This window comes from Triticum urartu, chromosome 1A, assembly GCF_056163025.1.
Source record: "Triticum urartu cultivar PI428250 chromosome 1A, HENAU_Tu73, whole genome shotgun sequence".
NCBI lineage: Eukaryota > Viridiplantae > Streptophyta > Magnoliopsida > Poales > Poaceae > Triticum > Triticum urartu.
This window is the reverse complement of record NC_141873.1, coordinates 517,072,535-517,086,005: the sequence shown is the minus strand read 5'-3', so window position 1 is coordinate 517,086,005 and position 13,471 is coordinate 517,072,535. Positions and strand designations below refer to the sequence as shown.

Here is a 13,471-nt window from a genome sequence, read left to right as displayed (position 1 = left end):
ATCCAATTAGAATCACAATACCCTTCAAGTACCGTTAGTTACCCAGAATAGTGAATACCATAGTTTGCATTACCTTGCAAGTAACGCATCACTCGCTCAACAACATGCCAATGCACATCTCCTAGATTGGAAACAAACCGGCTCAGTTTGCACACACCAAATGAGATGTCAGGACAAGTAGCACAAGCTAGGTACATTAGTGAACCAACCACTTGAGAATATCTCAATTGATCTACAGTCGTGCCTTCGAGGTTTCGAATCCGGACGCTAGGATCATATGGTGTTGTAGAAGGTTTGCAGTCCGAATATCCAAAACGGCTCAAAATCTGCTCAACATAGTGGGATTGCAAAAGTGTAATTTCACCCTCAGTATTTCTCAATAGCTTGATGTTCAAGATAACATCAGACATGCCCAGGTCTTTCATCTCAAAGTTATTACATAGAAAGGCCTTGACCTCCTCAATGACTTTGAGGTGGGTCCCAAATATTAGTATGTCATCAACATACAAACACAGTATAACTCCTTCGCCCCCACCATAGCGATAGTATACACATTTGCCAACTCCGTTAACAACAAAGCCAGCAGATGTCAGAGTAGTGTTGAACTTCTCATGCCATTGCTTAGACGCTTGTCCATGAGTTATTGAGTGTTTTCAGTTGTTTACACAGAATAGAAGGGGAAAAGGAAGAAAAGAATGGCCCACCGGCCAAAGGCAACAACACTAGTGATTAGGGAAACTCCAATATGGACCATCAAATTGCCCCTAAATATTCGAATCGAGATCAGTCCGAGCATTTTTAGCTGTCCAACGGTGGTTACCAAAATTGTCCGCACCAATTCAGATGTCCAAAATCTCACAAACCAAAACCAAATTGCGGGCGGTTTGTGGGCGTCCATACGTCCATCATGTATGCATCTGGCAATGAGGACCCACCCAAAAACCCTCTCCTACTGCATCCGCTCACCTCCGCCCCGCATTCATCTGGCAATGCGGACCCATCCAATAACCCTCTGCCATCGCATCCGCTCACCTCCGCGACACATTCATGTTGGTTCAAATCGGACATGACATGACGTGATGGCTTTCGACTACATTCAGCCGGTTAACCGACCATCCGCCTACCCGACATTCATACCGGTGCGGCGAATAAGACGCCAACTCCAAGAGTCCCCCATTAAAGCCGTTGCTCCGCCTCTCCCGCCATGTTCGCTTGCTCTCCGCGCTACATTCTTCATGTCGGTTCATAGTGGACGTGACCAAACGGGACGATGAGACCACTTCCTACTGCATTCAAGCCGGTTAATCGGTAGTCCGCCTTCCCGGCATTCATAGCGTGCGGTGAACGAGAAGCCAACTTAGGGCACCCGCATTCAAGCCACTGCTCCGCCTGCCTGGGCACCTGTTATTTATAGCCGGATGGTGACGCCACAAAACCTGACCCCTCCATGCCCCATCTCCCTCCATCCAAGTCACCGGCGCACTGCCACTTCCTCCAATTCTCCTTCGTCTACCGCCGACACAATGGACGAGACCGGTCATGAGTACTGGAAGAGCCTTGATGTGAAGCCGCCATGAAGTCGCCATGAGCCTGTGTATTTGCCTCCCCTCTGCATGCCGCTCCAGTGACCAGTGGGTGGGGTGGGGGGATCCCAGTGCTTCCGCCCCGGTTAGTAGTTTAGGCTAGGGTTTTAGTCCTTGCAGGTGTGGCGCTTCTATCTGGAGTTTGTTTTCCGTGCTCAGATCCTCCTCGAGTTCGTCCATCTGGACATTGTCGATGAAGCTCTGACGTAGATTCGTGCCGTCTCTTTGGGGCGGTGAGGTTATGGTTTATTGTCAAGTGGCGAGATTTGGTGTTAGGTGCTTCAAATCTATTCAAGGTTCAACGATGAAAACTGCGGCTCCAGAGTGCTAGTCCTTAGGGGCACATGCACGAAGACTTTCCGGCTATATAATCGACAAGGTCAAGCTGGCTCCGATAGGGGAGCGCAGTGGCGGTGCCGGGATCAGAAGTCTGTGATGTCATTTCAAATCTGTGATGTCAAATACATGTGTTTTCACTAATTTTATAAAAAACATACATGATTTCTACTTGTGTACAAAGGATTTGCCAAAAACCTGTGTGGTCAATCGACCACACTCCTCTCAACGTGGCTCTGCCACTGGGGGAGTGGCGACAACGGCGCGTCGACGGCTCATTCTGACGGCGGTAGTGATTATTCGGTGGTCTTGGAATCTTAGGCCCTGTTCGGGAATTGTCCAACTCCGTAGAATACGGGAGCCGACGGAGTACCACTTTCGCAACTCCTAGAAAATACACCGCAGGCCGCTCCGCTCCGGCCGCTTCAGGAGCGGAGCTGCGGAGCCGGAGAGCTGCCGAACAGGCTCTTAATGTAATTTTTTTATTATGTTTGAGATACTTTGTACTTTCGATGAACTTTGATAATAGATTTGGATCATTTTTGGAAGAGAAAAAACTCGGTTGCATGGACGTCCATAGCTCCCACAACTCAGGGTGCTCGGTCCCTGGCGTTCATGAGTAGGGTTATATTGCGGAATCTGAAAAAAAAAGTAGGGTTATTACGGTAGTGGTGTACTGGTCCCCGGCATGCGGACGAGAAAGATTTCTCTAATGATGGGGGAGTTCATGAAGGAGAAGGCACAGATCACGTGGAGCACGGTGCTGCTAGAAAACAAGGGGGACTTTGTCTGTGGCGGAATCTACTAGTGAAGGCAAGAACAGAGCCAGCGTGCTTAGCTGCTTGGTGGGGCCTGAGGGAGCTAGTTGATACAGTCAAGTTAGCTTCAGTTCGATGCAAGCACAAGCAAGTCGTTGTAGTATAGTGGTAAGTATTCCCGCCTGTCACGCGGGTGACCCGGGTTCGATCCCCGGCAACGGCGTTTTTTGTTTTTTAGTACCCAACATGTTTGGCTTGGGTCTTAAAGGTAGCCCACAAAGTATGTTTACTACTCACTTCGTTTTATAATATATAGATTTTTTGATAGTTAAACTTAACAATCTTCGATCAACAGAAACCTATTTATATCTACAATATCAAATATAGACAACATAAAAGTATGACTCGTGATTTTTTTTTGAACCGGCCTATAACCCCTTTACATCGCAATTGAATTTGATGCTGTCCAGGTTTTTGCCTCATGGCATTCGTTTCGACGGTGGGCGAATGAAGTGGGTTCGATCCCCGGCAACGGTGCTTTTTGTTTTTTAGTACCCAACATGTTTGGCTTGGGTCTTAAAGGTAGCCCACAAAGTATGTTTACTACTCACTTCGTTTTATAATATATAGATTTTTTGATAGTTAAACTTAACAATCTTCGATCAACAGAAACCTATTTATATCTACAATATCAAATATAGACAACATAAAAGTATGACTCGTGATTTTTTTTTGAACCGGCCTATAATCCCTTTACATCGCAATTGAATTTGATGTTGTCCAGGTTTTTGCCTCATGGCATTCGTTTCGACGGTGGGCGAATGAAGTGGGTTCGATCCCCGGCAACGGTGCTTTTTGATTTTAGTACCCAACATGTTTGGCTTGGGTCTTAAAGGTAGCCAACAAAGTATGTTTACTACTCACTCCATTTTATAATATATAGATTTTTTGATAGTTAAACTTAACAATCTTTGATCAACATAAACCTATTTATATCTACAATATCAAATATAGACAACATAAAAGTATGACTTGTGATTTTTTTTTTCGAACCGGCCTATAACTCCTTTACATCGCAAATGAACGTAAATACAATACTTCTAGAAACAATTAGGGGGTAGGGAAAGAGGTAATGCGAGCTCAAGCACTGCCAGGAAACCCACTTCATTCGCCCGCCGTCGAAACGAATGCCATGAGGCAAAAACCTGGACAGCATCAAATTCAACACTCATCTTCTTTTTTTACGGGGGCAAATTCAACAATCTCAATACTACTACAGCCTATTACACCAAAAGCCAGCAGGGGGCAGGATACCACCGCAAGTCTAACTGCAAGCACAGCAAAAGCTAATTAGGGGACCAGAACCCAGCTGAACAAAGCGCCAAATTAGACAGCCCACCTATTCTCATTCTATCGGACGCCTCACAGCATTGCACATCTTCATCAGATGCATAGTTTGACTTGTGATGTACCCTAGGATATGTATTTCATATTCTAGATCTATATGTTTTTCTCTACAAACTTGGTCAAAGTTTGTAAATTTTGACTTTTTAAGAAATCTATATGCGATACATTATGTAATGGAGGGAGTGCTAAATTCTTTTGGATTCCTCGTTGTTTCCAGATAGACTATCGGCTGCACGTCACCCCCACACCAAGTAATGGTCAACCTTCTTTCGAGGCACATCACGTCGCCGTTTGCTAGAAGTGAAGTGACGCCAAGCAAATTATATCACAGGATTCACAGCACAGTTTCGCTCTGAGGTCCAAGTATCAACACTAGTATATCATGGTGCGACAATGGCGGCACCAAACACATCATCCTCGTTTGTCCCAGGATAAACATCACCAATGGGACCGACCCAAATCACTCTTTCTAAATTTCTAACAACTTTGACGCGAATTTCACACCAAACGGGGGATCTTCGCCTCACTGCCGCTTTTTAGCTTTCGACCGAGACGCATCCTTCCTCATCGTCCAAAATGCCGCGCGGTATCGATTCTGCGACTCAAACCAGATGCTGAGATAAGACCGGTTGTCGTACATAGATTGAATTCAATGTTATACGTCACATAATTCAGTCAACTGTTAGTAGTTTACCTGCATCATCGATACCATATTTGCTGTGTAAGTGGTATCTATCATTTTCTCCACCTGCAAAATTGCATGTTAATAAAATCTGTGGAAACAGCGATAGTCAATTTATAGTGCATAAACCCTCACCTCCATCACAAATCCATAATGGTAAGCTACCCTTTTCACGTCTTCCAAACTTAGTTCGATAGACATATCCTGAGTTCAAGGAGACAAATTATGTCAACTGATAATGCCACCTTCAATTAGTATAAATAATGGGGGTCAAGAAAAGAGTAATTACATCATCTGGTCCATAGGCATCAGCAAAGTGATAAAGAAGCGGACCCATGTTTACCCAGACCTGTTGATTCAAATTGCCGCAGTTACTTATTGATTATAGTAAATACAGAAAGAGCAGGTATAATAGCATTGGAGAGTGGAGAAACAACTTATACTAAATAATGACTTCCTACCAATCAGCTCACAAAATAACATGTGCACTACTGGTTCTCATGAAGAACATATATCCTAATTAAAATCTTAGAGCAAGTGAACTCACTCCACCATCTTTGAGAATTTTTGATATTATCTCAATATATTCAACAATATTGTGTGCCGTATCGAGGAAGAAGCAAGTTACAACAGCATCCCATGCAGCTGGAAGAGCAGATAAGAATTGTAAGAGTGTCAAAACAGCATTTATCCATTACGCAAGTACGGACTATACAAAATGAGAAAAGTAATAATGCAAGCAGTAAACAGAGAAATGCAAGAACAATGAACTCCAAGAGGACTTCAACTTGTTGTCATCCATGAGAAAAGTAATAATGCATCAGTAGCCTACATGGTTACAGAAGGGGTGTGCTTTAGTCCTCTCCAAGTTAATACCGACAAACGCAAAGCAGATTAAATTACAGGCTTGTTTTGCAACCACTCAGGCACCCACTACATTAGTACAAAACTGTTGAGATTTTTCTTTTGAAAGTTAACAAAGGCATTACTCCTAACGCAATTTATGTATTATATGCAGCCCTGAAACAAAACCAAACAAAGTAGCAGAACAAAAAATACTGAATATGTTTCCCACGAAAGCATGCTTTGTACTTCATATGTACATGATGCAACAACACCACAGATTATGATCTGGCTGTTTAACCCAACAGAATAAATCATGCTTTTCCTTGTGATTTCAAATTCCGACAATCTGACAAACAAAATCAGCTCAAACTTTCTCTCCTTTTAGGATACAAACAAGATGCAGCTTGCAATTATTAACACGTTTATATGCTTAGACAAGATGGAGTGATGGACTGACCCCATTACAGGAGTATCCATGTGTCAATAATTATTTAACCACACTGCGTCTAACAATCCAACCACCTTATTTCAGTTTCCTGCAGTTACATGCCTCTTTAATGGAGGATTGTAGCAAGCAAAAGCACAGTTAAGCTGATTCTGAAACAACATATAACTCTTTAGTTGAGAAAGTCGTGTAAGGGTCAATTTTTTCATCATTAATGCACCTAAAACTAGAAGCTTTCCTGGTCCGTGAGAAGAACGTTCAGTATTCCTTTAACATAATAACCAATAGTTCATGTGGCAAATATGTGCACCACAAGCCAAAGGGCCCCAGAACACTCTTCAAATCATAAATCATTTTGACCCCTGTCCAACTAAAAGGTGTCATGTCCAACAGTTAGGTGTAGCAGAGATGTGCATGCTGACATGAATATGTGGCCACGCAAGAAAGGATCGGGTCCGGATTGATGATATACGTGATAGAGTTGGGGTAGCACCAATTGAAGAGAAGCTTATCCAACATCGTGTGAGATGGGTTTCAGCTCTAGCCTACCCCCACTTGTTTGGGATTGAAAGGCTTTGTTGTTGTTCTTGTTTGTTTGACCCCTGCTTAGTTTACTAAAAGCCCCAATCGTAAGAGAGCAAGTGATCTTACATTCTTGGCTTTCCTCATTGTAGACCTCTACAAAATCTCCAGCACACATCGAAAATCCTTCGGTTATCCCAGCACTGTTAATAGAAAAGAGGACCCAAATACAAGTGAGCTAAATATACCAACGTGAAACATACAAACATATGACAATCAGTGTATCCGCGAGAAATCAAAGTCCACACTCAATAGAAATAAAATTTCAGCTTTTGCCTACAGTATAAATAATGCCAGCAGACTGAAACAAGCTCTATCAGTAAACTCAAACTCAAATGAAACAAAATTTAGATTAGGAAGTCAAATGTAACTATGCAACGACACAATTTTTAATGCCAAAAAAAAATTAACATCCAAAAGTCAAAATTGTGTGGATAAAAAAGTTGGGCCCTCAAAACTATTTCCATGGACCCAGGTGACGATTTTCAAGGTCCAGGACCTATATGACACCCCAGAAATAGTTTGAGGACCCATAATGCACTTTGATCTTCTCAAATATTCCATAAGCTGATTTGTATTTCATACAGAATCCTACAACACAATTTACCTACAAATGTAGTCAGCATAACTGTACTTGGGCCCATGGAAATACTATAATCTAAATGCACTCAATAATACATATATCCCAAATGTACAGCTTTGCACCAAATGTACAAAGAATGATGCATGGGAAAACATTATTTTTGTAGAGGTGCTGACACTGAAAATAAAGAAGTTAAACATGGTGTACTCAATACCTTGAGGGATGAATATCAGGAAATGAAACAGCCCGAAGTTGATCTTTGTCTGAAAGAGAATTGCAATTGTTGTGTATCCAAGGATAAATGGTCCATTCATTGGCCTCTTGGGTGCTGATAGAAATATGTGGTATTATTAGCATTATGAACACAGTTTGATAAAGATGCCGATTGCTTATAATATCTGTAGCACAGAGTTAATAGATTGGCATACTGGTTTAGAATGAAACTTGAACAGATCATCATGTAATATGAGAACTCATTTCCCTGGCTTACAAAACCTGTTCAAGGGAATACAATACAGAATTCAAGAAATATATTGTATTGGCTAATCTTCAACTGAACATCACCATACAGTACCCAGAGAAGAGATCTCCAGAGCCAATCTCCCAAGCCCAGCACCAGGGACTAAACATGAAGGTGGCCTGTGATTTTCAGAACATACACAGATCAGTGCTGGAAACTAGAAGTAAATCTGGAAGGAAAAAAACTTCTGTTTGTTTGTGATGTCAATGGAAATGCTTGGATCCACCATCAATAGCGTCTAAAAGAACAGTAATTTGCTCCGCAGTCTTAGGTTTTGGTGGCATTTATCACGTGCTTCTGACCCAAGATAATAGACTAATATAGCAAAAGCCTGAAGGAAATGTGCTAATAAATAGTAGTACCAGTGCGCCTGTAATCAAAGATACAAGAGTACAAAGACAAAACACGAATCTGCAAGAACATTGTCAATTTGTTCCTTCTGCATGATTCATTGAACAAATAGAAAAATAGGAAGGCTCAGCCTCACAGGGTTCTGGGAGCGCTGAGCAGCTTCAAAACACATTTCCATCATTACTGAGAAAACAATACTATCTGAAACGATTTGCCAGTTTTCATTATAATAATCCCCAGCCCCACCCGCCATGCAAGCAGACTAGTGAACACAAACACAAAGGAGATGACACTGTTAGATATTCCTATCAACCAACTATCCGTCTATCCCACAACGACAAAAAACTATTGCCAGTATCCACTCTTAAATCAAGATCAATTCTTAATCTTAGCAAATGATTTGAAAATGTACAGTAGCTCTTCATTACTGAAACAATAAGAGACAATGCATGTTTACCTGCTTCGGTCAGGAAAAAGACGATTAAGTTCCTCAAGAATTGGTTTATAGCACTCATCACGTTCAATTTGACCCTGGGACAAAAACAATTAAAGGTAAAAAGATCAACATTAGAACAGTGCAGAAAAATAGAAGGTCTACATCAAGCACATTCTAAAACAATCTAGAGTTGAACAGAAAATTACCTCCTGGGCCCAATCTCTCACAATATTTCTTATGATACATCTTACCTACATAAATAGTTAAAAAAGTGAATGCTAGATGAATCAAAGCAGATAGAATTCTGAGAAGAACAATTACTTTGTCAACGCCAAGAAAAGGAGAATGTATCAAATGCAGGCAAAAGGAGAATGTATCAAATGATAACAACAATTACTTTGTCAACATCAACTGGAGGAACATCCAGTGGCAAAGATGGAGCCCTGCGGTGCCCTGGAGTTATCTGAAATGAAGAAAACAGATTTGTTATAATCAACAGTTATTTAAACACATTATTATCTTCAAATAGAAGGCACAAATGATTATATTATAGAACAGGACTCAGTTCTTGATAAACTGAAAGGTGTTCGTGAGATGCTTTGTGATATCCTGTCCTAAACTTTATGAATAGTTCGCTGTTAGCTGAAGCATCGACTGGTTCTGCAAATTAGAAAAGCTGAACCATTTCCAATTTTAACTTTATCTGATGGGAGTTTCCTATGTCCAATCCTTAAATTTTGGTGGGGAGGCTATGGCATGGCACGGACGGCTCAATCACTCTGGCTAAGCTGCAGGTTACCTGACCTGGCACTCCAAATCACCTTCTGTACATTTCTTTTGCTTGTGGTACTGAACCATCTCTATGGTGCCAGTTTCTATGCAGGCTGGGTTGAACTCCTTGATCACCCTTTGTGCTTGGATGATTTGGAAGCATCGAAATGATTGTGCCCTCAATGGGAGTTCACCTAATGTCCAGAAGGTGCTGCTGGCTATTAAAGAGGAGGAGCAGCATTGGTGCATGGCTGGGGCAAAAGGCTTGGCCAGGCTGACCATGGGAGAGTCGTAGTTTGGCCATGGTTGAGTGTTGGTCGTGCTTTTTCTTGCTTGTGGCGCTCTGTTTATAGCTGTTTTAGTGGAGTATGTGGGTGTGTTTGTACTCTAGGTACATTTGTTATTAGTGCAATGCTGTGCAGCTTTCCTGCGTATTCGAGAAAAAGGAACTGCATGTTGCCAGGTTCCAGTTTGGCTTAAATTGGTTCAAAATTCACCCAGTGAATCTTTGAACTTTTGAATAAATCCCTTGAAGGCACAAATAAACGCCATATGACCCACTTTTATGTAGAAATCCAAAAACACAGGTGAATGTCCTATTTGTATTTTCTAACACTATGGAGCTCTTTAAAAAATGTCAAACTTTTCCAAGAAAGTGACTATGCAACAAAACCCACAAGGATTGGTACCTGGAAGAAAGAGTACCAGTACATTACCTGGTTTACTCTTTGCCAGGCATATTTTTGCAATACAGCCTCCTGAAATAACTTGGGGATAAATCTATTCATCACATGCCCTATTTACAGAAGAGTCTTTATAAAGTACATTTGAATCTAGTCCTAAATTCAGCACATATCACAATCAGAAGTTCAGAATTATCAGGGTTATTAAGTAATGGTAGTGGTAATATATTGACTGATGTCGCCAGAGATATATTACAAGTTCTCAAAGAGAACATAACAAGCATGCCATGTTTGTGCACTAGTCATTTAGACATTTCAAAATCTTGTCTGATAAGAATTTTGAATTATGCATATGTGAATTATTTGGAATAAAAACGGATCTTGCAACATGAGCTTACATTTTCATCAGTAGAAGATGCAAAGCAATCTGTATCTTGACAGTTAGCAGCTGCACTCGCATCTTTACCATCATTACATGATTTATCTTCACCTTGGGATATCCCCAAATTGCAGGCAGCAGGCTGGGAGGAACCCACCATGTGGACTTCCTCATCCTGTTTAATATAAATCAGTCAAACTATACATGCAACATAAAGGGGAATTCAGCAACATATCACCAATGCTGTAATCAAAAAATATGATAACAGAGTAACAGACTTCTAAGTGAAAACACTCATTATCATGTTTAATGTTTTAAGAAATAAACTGATTCAGACTGAGAAATTACCTTCTTGTTCTCAGTTTCTCTAGTATTTGCACCTTCCTCTGGGCAACAATGCTGAGCAAACAATTCGGAATTATTTATGGTATCAGCATGACTATGCCCGTGCATGTGCTCTGCACAATCATGACAATCACCATCTACACACTGACTCATGTCGAAAGGAGGTTCAAATGCCTGCAGTTCTTTCTTTTTTAAGAATACCATCACGTGCATTGCAGTTTTCATCAAACAGTCTCAAAAAGACCATACCTCAAGCATATTCATGATAAAAGATGTATTCATGGATATACACCTGCAAGTAATTATGCATCAAATAACAGTAGTCAAAATGTTGAATCAATCAGTACTGAACAGTACGCTATACGCACAAAGGCTTCTGTACAGATAGTGCTACACATGGATGGAGCAGGGGGGCATAGTTACCCCCATGGTAAAAAAAATGTTTACCCCCGATTTCTAATGTATTGCCCTGGCAATACCTCACATGTGAGGTTCTTTGTTTAACTCCTCCCCCAACCAACCACCTAGTATAAATTTTCTAGCTCCGTCCCTGTCTTACATGTCATTCATCTGATACTGATTTATAGCACATATTTTAAACATATCTATAATGCACAAGTGCCAAAACAAAGGACAGATATTGAACAAGCATGGCCAAACTTAATTTGAAAAGGGTATAGGTAGTTTTTTCTTCATAATAAGCCGATGGCTTGAACATAGAGCATCATCATTAAATCTCAGATAAATATGGATAAAATGAATCAATTACCCAGAGTCATATCAAAGATCTGAAAAAGTGAGGTTTGGTGATTCCATATAGACTAAATGAATAAATTACAGTTAACAAACCACTATTTCAGATGATGTACAGCTTGACAGATAGGTGGTTCAGCATTAAGCACAAAATATTACTTACCATCTCAATCGTTGGTACTTAAGACCAAGGTGAAACAGAAGTTCCTGAACAGAGAAAGACATCAGAGAGCATATAGCATTATATAACCTGGATAAATAAAAAAGGTGAATGTGGGGTGACCCTATGAAAACTAAACCTTGTGGGCAGGAGAAAGCTTTTTGAATGAACGTTCATATCTCTTGACATCTTTCTCTGCTGCATCTTGATAGCTGTTACAAAAGCAAAACAACAGTATTTTGATATTCGAAGAGAACAGGAAAGAAAGGGGGTATGCCGTTTCCATGTCTTTATCTTCTATAGATATCATTTTGTGCTATCACTAATCAATAAAAAGCAGCAAACATCATAATTGTGTGACATCAATGATGAAACGTCAAAGAAATCAAGACCTGGAAAAATATACATGTCCTGAATATGGTGTTTTAAGTACATCCAACAGACCAACTAAATCCTAGCATTCATATCAGTTAGTTCGCCATGTGCGCACTCTGATTAATATAGCCACATTTCTTGACCATCTTACACACCCTCCAACAACTTCAATCCGCAACAATCAAATGCAAGGGTGCCAGGAAACTCCGCATTGCGTGGTTATCTTTTTTGTTTCCCTCTAACATGATTAAAAAAACAGGCACACTCATCCATAACGTTTTTTTTTTTGAGGATCACCCATCCATAACGTTCGGACTGACGTGGTTGCTAGCAAATCCAATCCACTGTCGCTTCTCAACCATTTTACACACCCTCAATGGCTTCAATCAGCAACAATCAAATGCAAGGATGCCAGGAAACTCCGCATTATTGGTGTTTATCTATTGATTTTTTCCATCTATAACATGATTAAATAAACGGCCACTCCCATCCCCAACCTTCAGACTGACGTGGTTGCTCGCAGTCCAATCCACTATCAGCTCCAATACATCAATGTTTACATACTGAATCTATCTTATCCGACCCATGCGCCAGCACAGAGAGGGGGGGGGGGGGGGGGGGGGTGCTATTCACGAAACCCAAACAGTCGAGCACACAGCAAAGCCTTAGCCCCCCGCCATCGCCGCCAGTGAACTCGAACTGGGGCAACCATTCCTAAACCCTACAACTCAGAAGGAGACGACCATGAACTCGGACTGAGCTCCACCGCGAGCTCCAGTCCACCCAATCGGGCCACAGCTCGAAGCAGCGCCCTGGAACTGCCGCGCTCCCCTTCTACACGACCTTTCAATCTCGCTCCGAGGACCGGCGGCGATGGCGGCGGGGGTTGGAGAGCCCGAAGCGATGAGGATGGAACGGGAGGGTTCGCGGAGGAAGGAGAGGATGGGGATCGGGGATTCGCGTACTTGATGTAGGCGGCGATGATGCGCCGAAGGGACTTGATCTCGAGCGCCTCCTCGTGCTCGGTATACCGCCGCGCGGCCATGTTCCCCGGCGGCGGCGGCTAGGTGATGCTAATTTTCTTCAGATGGATTTTTCTTTAGGGGTTCAGATGGAATTGGTGGGTTTGAAATGAGGGGCAGGTTTTTCAAGGCCGTGGGCCTTGGGTCCATCCGACTTTACTGGATTATATTCTGACTTCCGAGGGTTTCACTCGGTGATAAATATTTGGGCATGACAGATGTGAGACAGTCCAAAAATGGCACTTTAAAATATCTAGATAAGGTATGGGAGAAAGTGATAGGCTAAATTATCAGCAGCAAGAAAAGAAATTCTAATAAAATCAATGGCACGGGCAATTCCGGTGTATTAGATGGCATGCTTCAGGCTGCCCAAGGAATTTTGCGAGGGTGTGACATCAATTATATATCAGTTTTGGTTGGGGAATAAAAGTGACAAACGGAAACCTTGTTGGGT

General features: G+C 41.7%; 1 protein-coding gene and 1 non-coding gene across 3 annotated transcripts; one reads left to right on the top strand and one right to left on the bottom strand.

Moving 5' to 3' along the window:
• The first annotated feature begins 2,828 nt into the window (after positions 1-2,828).
• Positions 2,829-2,900, top strand: TRNAD-GUC (transfer RNA aspartic acid (anticodon GUC)). The gene has a single exon. It is a non-coding gene; the product is annotated as a tRNA-Asp (tRNA).
• Positions 2,901-4,390: 1,490 nt separating this feature from the next.
• On the bottom strand, positions 4,391-13,193 carry LOC125524453 (uncharacterized). Of its 2 annotated transcripts, XM_048689516.2 has the most exons (18): positions 12,961-13,193; positions 11,760-11,832; positions 11,624-11,667; positions 10,957-10,999; positions 10,711-10,881; positions 10,382-10,537; positions 8,927-8,992; positions 8,736-8,780; positions 8,551-8,624; positions 7,797-7,861; positions 7,651-7,717; positions 7,437-7,550; positions 6,709-6,782; positions 5,314-5,411; positions 5,056-5,115; positions 4,902-4,970; positions 4,779-4,832; positions 4,391-4,679 (listed from the first exon to the last, which is right to left on the bottom strand). In XM_048689516.2, the coding sequence occupies exons 1-18, from the start codon at positions 13,038-13,040 to the stop codon at positions 4,608-4,610; spliced, it is 1,425 nt and encodes a 474-aa protein (XP_048545473.2). In that variant the 5' UTR covers positions 13,041-13,193; the 3' UTR covers positions 4,391-4,607. The 2 variants fall into 2 exon arrangements, with proteins under 2 accessions (XP_048545473.2, XP_087384158.1); XM_087528032.1 differs by lacking the exon at positions 12,961-13,193 and having other exon boundaries at positions 11,760-12,472.
• Between the last annotated feature and the right edge of the window lie 278 nt (positions 13,194-13,471).